This window comes from Athene noctua, chromosome 1 (assembly GCF_965140245.1).
Source record: "Athene noctua chromosome 1, bAthNoc1.hap1.1, whole genome shotgun sequence".
In the NCBI taxonomy this organism is placed as follows: Eukaryota; Metazoa; Chordata; class Aves; order Strigiformes; family Strigidae; genus Athene; species Athene noctua.
The window spans coordinates 93565450-93574646 of NC_134037.1; the positions used below are offsets into that span (position 1 = coordinate 93565450).

At 44.9% G+C, this 9197-nt stretch overlaps 1 protein-coding gene across 3 annotated transcripts in view; it reads right to left on the minus strand.

Annotated features, from left to right (window-relative positions):
• ZNF318 (zinc finger protein 318) overlaps positions 1-8582 on the minus strand; it is a 29826-nt gene extending 21244 nt beyond the window's left edge. For all 3 annotated transcript variants that reach the window (XR_012632902.1, XR_012632903.1, XM_074896951.1), the window contains exons 1-2: positions 8135-8582; positions 2838-2983 (exon numbers count right to left, since the gene is read on the minus strand). Coding sequence is in view for 1 of the 3 variants with exons in the window: in XM_074896951.1 (XP_074753052.1) it covers positions 2838-2983; positions 8135-8503 (515 nt within the window). In the remaining 2 variants the exon portion in view is untranslated. The remainder of the gene's footprint in view (positions 1-2837; positions 2984-8134) is intronic.
• Between the last annotated feature and the right edge of the window lie 615 nt (positions 8583-9197).

Consider the following 9197-nt stretch of genomic DNA (forward strand, 5'->3'; position numbering starts at 1 on the left):
ATCTCAATTCCTTCACCAACACAGAATCCATGCATTACTGGAATTTGCAGTTTCCGAAAACAGATCACAGACTACATAGACATGATGCCTCAGAGAACCAGTGTAAGGTAAGTTTACTTTTTGCATATTTATTCACATACACAGAAACAGAAATAAATTATGGTATTCTGCTGTCAGCAACCAACAGGACTCCACCTTAACACACAGTATTTGAATAGGAAGTCAGATGAGCTGTTCGTACTCAAGCCAACTGTCACTCTTGATATTATGCCAAAAAAATGCTATTTCAGAGCACAGCTTAACACAGACCAAGTCTCTGTACTGATATGGTCTAATCTTTTGGATTAACCTCAGACGAAAGAATTGGTGGGATTCTCTGTATAGTTTATGCCAGCTCAGACAGTAGTAAAATGTCTTTAAAATACTGACAGAGGGATAGATGGAAGACAGGGAGAGCAATAAAACAGACTGAGATTCTGGAAGACAAAGAAATACTAATCTGTTGAAGCAGGAGACTGAAGATGCTTAGGTGACCTTGAAGTCAGCAGCATTCAGTATTCTTGCTTAGACATGTGCAGGAGGCCAGCTGCCCTAGAAACTTGGGGCAAGTTCCTACAGATGTTTTAGGATGGACCTGCATGTGAACACACACCCTGAGAAATTCTCCTGAGGCATCCTGAAAATCCACTGCTGCAGGAGAATCCAAAACTGTCTATGATTTCCATCCTTTGGTATTTTATTTCCTTCATACGCTAATAAACCTCTCTACCATCCCAAGGCCCTGCAAATTACAGAGAATAACTTGTAAAAGTGATTGCCTGAAATCTCTGAGTATTTAGCAAAAATAGCTGAGAATAACTAAATTCAGAATTATTTGCTCCAACTACTTCACAATTCGAAAGACATCTTCAGAAAAAATAAGATTCAGAACATACCACATGCCAAGTAAGAATGCAGTATGCCCAGTATTAAACCCAATGATGATTCACAGCGAGGGCCACTTTAAAGCCCCATGATAAAGTCAGTGTTCCAGTACCAGGGCAGCCTTTCAGAAGGGGAAAAAAAAAAAAACATGACAAAAAAATACATGATAAACAATGTCCTTAACCAAATACAAAGTGTCTTTTAAAAACAACCAAAATGGCTAAATAGGGAAGAAATTTGGAAGTCAGAAGCAGTACCTAGAAGATTTAGGAAAAGCCAAGGGATGACTAGGTTGTCACACACTTTAAGCTTCTGGACAGTGAGCACCACTCAGAAAAGTGCAACCAGCACAAAGAGACTGGACATAAAAAAAAAAAAAAAAAAAAGTAAATGTTACCACGTGGAGCTGTTGCATACCTACACTACAAAATATGGGAAGTCACATAAAAAATGAGGTCTACATGGTCTCACTTTCTCTTATTCTGATTCATCTGTCACTTTTACACCTTCTCAGGAGGGTATTCTGACCATTTTTTTACATCCATGGGTCCTATAACAGAGATAGTGAAAGTTCTTTGTCACTTTCACTCTTACATTAAAATAAATGCTGCTGTACTTGATGTTACTTCTAACCATGCATCATAACCACAAAACAGGTCAAATATAAAACCTCACTGGGGAGAAGGAAGCAATGGGACAAACACCCCCTCCATCCTGCACATTCCTAATTTGCCAGAGCAGTGCCAGTTCTCCTACATACCATCTCCTGCTCTTTCCAACCACTGTAGTCTCCCTGGGTGTATGCACTCATTCAGAAGATGGCAGGCTGCACAGGGGATTTACAATCGAACACTGATCCCAGGAGAACTGACGTAAAGCCATAAAAGTGACAGTACTGAAAACTAAACTATCATTTGGTTTTTCGCACCTGCTGAAATTTAACCTTACACTTGAGAAAGACGGGAAATTTACTTTTCTGCTCACTTCCCTCTTTTTCTCTTGCTCTCTTTTTTTTTTTTTAACAGTTGGGGATATTTGCATCAAAAATGGAAGTTATACGCTTTTTTTGTGCTGGATGCTTATTGCTGACCTGAAACTGCAATTGTATGCTCTGGGGCACAAACTATGCCATCTTTAACTACACATTTCAAGACAGAAAATTATTTTATTTGCACAAAATCTTCTCATTTTACCAGATTATACCTGTTCTCCTACTGAAGGCAAATATTTCCAAACACTGTCTACTAATAGTTATACTTCACTGTTCACAATGGTATTTTTAACATAAAAGATGTCTCTTCATTAACTGTTTGCCTCCAATTCCAGTCAAGGGACCCTAAAAATTCTAACAGTTATTTTATCATGTATGAGACTGTCTGACTACATTAACTTCTATTCTGCAGCTTTTTTAAAGTCAAAATAATAAATTTTCTTTAAGCAACACTAGAGTTTTCTTCAAGACTATTCTCAAAAATCAGAAAAGTAGATTACTCTTCCCAATAAATGAGGAAGTCGAAGCTTCACACTATCCATAAACAACCCTCCTTTCAGTCAGGACTAGGTAGGTTCATAAATGACAGAGAAAGGTGGCTGAAGCTGTGAAATGTCAAATAAAGCTGCTCCCTCCTGCAGTGTACTGTGTGCACTTTTAGTTTATATGGGATTTAGAAGCAGCTGACAAAAATCAAAGAAAGAGATGCTTAAAGCTACTATGAACACAGGCAGAGACTTCTGTTCAGGAATCCCCAGCACCACAACTTGCTGGAGGCTGGGGGAGTATTCCAGGGAAGCATCACTACATGCTTGCCCTCTTACCCTCATTCCCTAATTAGATGTTTGGTCTCACCCACTACAGCCATTCCCACATTCTTACTGTTTCACACACTTGAATCCCCATCTGTGGAGGACCATACCTGTCACTCAGGTTATCAATTGGTGAGCCCAGTCTATCAGGCAGCCTCCTTCGCTCTGGTGTGCCAATGCAATACCGGTCATTACCAACAGTAATCCGCAAACTTTGTTCCAGTGAAGACTCAGAGCGGAGACTCGGTGAACGTCTCTGTAAATTGAAGAAAGAGTGCAAGCCCATCAATCAGGGAACTTTAATCTCAGCTACAGAAAGGCAAGTGACTCTGCTCTGCTTAACATACGAGACTTGGGGTGAATGGATCAACTAAAAAATCAAACTAGAAGAACAAATATTCCAAATATTTCAACTGGTTTTAGTTACTAAAGAAGGGGAAAGGTATTGACTGCATTTCATTTTTCATCCCAGCTGCCAATAACATGCTCTGTATTTACATTATCCAGAAGGGAAATTTTCACACAAAAATACATTTCATAAAGCACCATTTTGGAATGTGGAAAAACAGAGAGAAGTTCATGAAGTCCCAGATTTGCTGCTGTCCTCCTTTCTTTGTAGAGGAGAAGCAGCTAAACAAACATTGCATAAAAAGCAGTGCCAGGAATTTCTTAATAAAAGTGTCTGGATTTCTGGCGCTTTCCAGCTTTAGTAACAACACGAACCAAAGTATAAAACAGTGTAAACAAAGATTTTCCTAGCAGTGATGTTTTTGACAGTTTTCCTCACCTCATGGTACTTTCAACAGATAAGTGCAATGTAACGCCAAAAACACCAGTGACTATAGAAACACATTCTATAGTAGAATTCCCACTATCATTTTTTATTATTGATAGAGATAGACCAGAGCTAAGTAAAGTTGCCTTTGAAAAAACTACAGCAGAGTAGGCCTGAGCTAACTGCCTCTGCACAGACCTTCCCTTGGACACATACTCAGTACAGAACATGTCATTACTGGCAGGTTATGCTTAACTAATTACGCCTCACATCATTATAGAATATGGCACTAGAATACAGGTGTCCTGGTTTCAGCTAGGATAGTTAATTTTTCTTCTTAGTAGCTAGAATAGTGCTGTGCTTTAGATTCATTATGGGATCTGGTATGAGAAGAATGCTGATAACATACTGTTTTCAGTTGTTGCTAAGAGATCAAGGACTCTCCAACCCCCCCATGTCCTGCCTGTGTGCAGGTATAAATGAAGCTGGGAGGAAGCACGGCCAGAGCACCGGACCCAAATTAGCCAATGAAATATTCCATATCATGCAATGTCATGCTCAGTATATAAAGGAGGGGTGGCTGGGAAGGAGGGGGTTCTCTCTCACTTCCGGGATTGCGACTGGGGGATCTTGGTATTTTGCGATCACTAGTCAGGAACAGGCTGGGTATCAGTCAGCAGGCGGTAAGCAATCGCATTGTGCATTACCCATTTATACTTTCTATTATTGTTATTGTTCATTACAATTATTAAACTGTTTTTATCTCAACCTAATGAGTCTCCCTTTACTCCTCCAATTCCGCTTCCCATCCCTTGGGTGGGGGAGGGTGAGGCAAGTGGCTATGTGTGTTTGGCTGGTGGCCAAACCAGGACAGCAGGAATGATCAAAGTAAAGGGAGTTCCATAAGAAACATGAGACTGCCTGGAGATGGAGATACTTGATTTACTTTTTTAAACCAACATGGTTTAGATTCTGCCTAACAGGAAGCAATGAAACAGCTTCAGTTCTGCCAAACCAGTCATGCACTGCATATTGCTTTCACCGCTGAAAACTGCAGTAGCAAGCAGCAGGTGCACTATGTTGTCTGCATCCACCCTGAGAAGATGCAGCAGATTCAGCTCAATCCTCCAAGAGACCAAAAGAAGAACAGTGCACAATCACCAACAAGAAAGCAAAAGAATTCCCTCACAAATTTGCCTGTACTTGCAGTACAAATCTGCCCTGGAATCCACTGGTCACATAACCTTGTCCAAAGACAATATATTAATGATTTCTGGTTTGCTCCACTAATCTGAATCCCAACATTTCTCAGAACACATTTTAATTACTTTCTAAGACCAATTGTGTTGTATAGCACACTATGATCCCGCAACAGCCTGGCTGAGATAGAACATATACAAGGTGCATGCGTCTCATATAAACACACTCTGAAGACTCACAGGTGTCCAGTATAACACAGAATTTTGAGGACTGCCTCAAAAAGTGATTATCTTGAAGGGCATCTTCCTGCCATCAAGACTGTTGGCATGTTGGGCACTTACGTAACAACCATCTCCAGGAACTGGAGTGATGGTTACATCTCAGAACAAACTTCTGGGCAAAGGAAAGAAAGTGTTTACAGTTAGAAAGTTTGGGATTTTAGGATTGCCTGTGACTGCCATACAGACCACACAAAGACAGCAGTTATGGTGGTACATATTTGAACTTGACAATTATTTACACAGTTCCACCAGCAGTCAGCATCCCAGTTATACATGAGAAAATGGGTAACGATGACATAACCTGGGAATGCATGCACTCCATCTCAAAAAAAAAAAAAAAAAGAAAATCAAAAACCAACTCCCAGAATCAAGAAAAGGGATTAAGAAATCTCTAAGACTGCTCCTTGCATACTCCAATTCATATGACAAGCAGGGACAACAATAACTTAGAGCTTGTACTCAAAAATTTTCTGCATTTCAACCCCATGCCCTTACCCCATCAGTGTCTTCATTCCACATCCTGTATCTTCCACTTTTACATATATATACTCCCCTATTTGAAGCCCTCCTTCTTTCTGTCTGAATCCATCTCCTTTCAGTGACAGCTCCAAAATACCATTTATTCACACATTTGTGTAACTTTCTACATTTCCACACTTTGTATCTTCAAACTTCTGGAAAGGGGGTCTTAACATATATAAATCTGAAAACTTTATTAAAACTTTACCCGATCGTGCTGACCCAACATATCTGCTGTCTGCTTTGTTTTGACCACACTTAGATCCACTGTTTGGAAAACATCAGCATAATCCTAGTTTTTATCTTTCTCTAATTCTAATTTTGTAAAGAGTACTTCTAAAAAGCAAAATCAACCTGTATACGTATTTTATGCTTTATAACATGTCTTTTAAAGAAGTAGTGTTGGTCAAACACCTTTTGGTGGACAAAAACTTCCATGGGAAAAATGTGCATAATATATACTCTAAACATTACTTACACTGGGCTTTAGCATATGCAAGAGACAGCACAATACAGGTTAAAGGGCCGTATTTAACTGCCTCAGGACCCCTCTTATTGTGAGTTTTGTCCTAGAGAAAGGTTAAACGCAGTAATATTCTTGTAAATAAAATCTATTTGTCTTACAGTTCAGCACTAGCTAACTCGCTAAAACCTAATTTCTAAGATTAATAATTCTTCAATCCTTCCCTGAAATTAGAATAGGCAAGAAAAACGTCAAGAATCTGCAACAATTTACCAAAATGACTACTGTAACTTGAGCCAGAAGGGTACAAAATAAGACTAGAATAGCATTTGTCAAGAATAATGTTTGTGTAAAGTGGGGGGTTTTGGTGGCTTCTTCGTTTCCCCTAAAGGGAGAGCGGGACGCTTCCAGTCAAAAAGTCCTAGTTCAAATTTCTCCAAGTCTGAACCACCAACACTTTTGCTGCTGAAGGTTTTGTTACAGCCAGCACAGGTTCTAAGCCTACCATGGATACAGTGAAATGGCACACTGAGTGATGGTGAAGTTCGTGTAAGAAAGATCTGCTTCTGTATCCCAGTTTGTCATTCCCTCAAGTTGTGACCATGTAACTGTCAACTGAGCCACAACACAAACAGACATTAATCAGATTAAAAATTATCTCAATTTAAAAAATTACTTATTTTGAATCTGGACCTTAATAGCAATGCAATTAGCAGGGTTACTTCACAGACAACTTACAGGACTGAGATAATGGTGAAATACAGCCTAAAACCAAATCGTTCTCAGCTCGGCTCAGTTTAACTGTCAGATAGAATTATCATCTTCCCCTACCTTCAGGACAGCTCACCTTTAAATAACAAATAGCACCAATAGCTGAATTTTAACTCCACTACAAGCACCTGTGGTCTCCTCCGTGGCTACAGCTCCAAAGAAATCCAGTAAGAACCAGTACTGCCATCAGAAAAGGCAATCCCCGTTCTCTCTTGGGGTCCCATTATGCAATGAATCATAGCAGACAATATATTTCTGTTGGATCAGCCATATAATTTTCTCAAATCGGCTCATACTGCAACTTCACAACTACAAATGTGAGCACAAGGGAGGGGGGCAGAACAGACTGCACAACAGGAGGGAAAAGCGAGCGTACCTTCCTTTTTAATTGTACATGTGCTGGATTGAGTGATCACAGAACCATAGTCTAAAATACCCCAGCATGAAAATATCTTCTTTCAGCAAACACTCAGTGAATCTACTACATACCGCAGGTAATAAGTTACCAGACAAGACAATCACTGCATCAAGGAGTAACAAGAGAAAACCCAAGTAAGCGAATGCCACTCACTCAAAAAAAAAAATAGCACGGCTATACATTTTGGTTTAGTATGAAGGCATCCACAACCAAGATGGTATCACTTTGGATGCCAAACCAGAGTTTCACGTGCTCAAATCAGATTTTGTCAAGACAGAGCAAGAAGACTGGAACACCTTGTGCACAGCTCCAACTACAAAGCACTACCTATCACCGAATGCCACTTCAAGATATAAATCTGTAACAGAGTCTGCTTTGTACGCACATGAGAACAGTAAGAACTCAGACACTCATTCAACATCCCATTAAAAAAGTTATCTTCCCATAAATTAAACTGTATTTGTACAATAACACAAACCAGTGTTAAATGGAGGAAAGCGATGAGTTACATCCTTTGCCTTAGCAAAAGATAGCATCGTTTTTGAGCCTTATCTAAAATGTCTCTAACCGATAAGAGAGAAATAAAAATATAACGGAAATTAAAGGGAAAACAGTATTTCAAATGGAAATCGGTGGTTTTAATTTCTTCTCCCATTTGGCTCTATAAGGAACAGGGGGGAAATCGCCCTTCTCCCTCCGCACAGCCAGAGCCCGGGGCCGGTGCAATTACACAAGGACCCCGCGGCGCCAAGTTTGGGGCCCTCGCCCCACTGCTCCCCGCTCCGCCGGCGGCGACACGGGCTGCCCCCAGGGCCCACCCGGTGGGTCGGGGTACCGCTGAGGGGAGGCTGGTGCCGGGAGGGAAACGCCCGCCATCGCCGGGGGCCGCGGAGACGGCGGGGACCTCCCGCGGCCTGACAGCGCCCGAGGGAAGGAGCGAGACCCACACCGAGACCCCTCGGCGCACGGCAGTTAATTACCCGGCTGCTGCTGCCGTCTCCGTGCTCGTTCCCCCGGCGGCCCCGGGTACCCCCGGGCCCCGGTCCTCCCGGCGGCGATGGCAGCCTCCTGCTGCGGTGCGGCGACGGGGAGCGGCGGGAGACGCCGCGGTGGCCCGACGGGGAGCGGTGGCGGCGCGGCGGGGGACGGGGCGAAGCGGTACGCGGCGGCGAGGCGGCGGCGGCGGCGGCGGCGGCAGCGGGCGGCGGCATGGGAGGCCGGCCGCGGCCTGGCCCCGGCCCTGATGTGCTGGAGCGGGAGGTGCGGGACCCCGACGAGCTGCCCTCTTTCAGCCGGTGGGAGGAAGACGAGGACGAGGGGCCGGAGCGGCCGCTGCTGGAGCGGTACATGATGGCGCCGGCGGCCCGGGGGTCCCGGCGGCCTGCGCGGGCGCCCCAGCTCCAATGACCCGCCCCCCCCCCTCCACGGCTGCCCCCCTCTGCCCCCCGCGCGTGCGCGCCGCCGGCCGCCCCTGCGCGCGCTCCCGAGCCAGGCACCCCCGGGCCCGGCGGGGGAGGGGGGGCGGGGTGAGCCCGGGCCGGGGAGGGGGCGGGGAGCGGGAGGCGTTGCTTGGGGGACGCCCGCACAAAATGGCGGCCGCCGGGCCCTCGTCACGTGTGGCGGGGCGGGCTGTAGCTCGCGGGGAGGCGGGTGCCGTGGCCGTGCTCGGCGAGGCGGGACGCTGTTTCCTTCATTTCTTCCTTCCTGCCGCTGCTGGTTCCCGGCGGCCGTGAGGGGGACACGCTCCGCCGCGCTATCCTGTTTGCCTCTGCTCAGGGGCTTCCCGCCGCGCCACCCCTCTCAGCCCTGCCGGTCGGGAGGGCGGGTGGGGGCCGAAGGGGGGAGAGAGGGAGCTTCGCTGGGGAGGGGAGGGCTTCCTTCTCACGGGCGCTATGGCGGGGTGGGCTTCCATCTCACGGGTGCTGAGGGGCGGGCTGTGAGGCAGTAGGCCTCAGTCGGACCTTGCCACAGCTTGGTGAGCCTGTGGTGGCCGTAGTCTAGGTTGAAGGCAAAAGCAAAAGGGCTTTGTTTTTTTAACCCTTG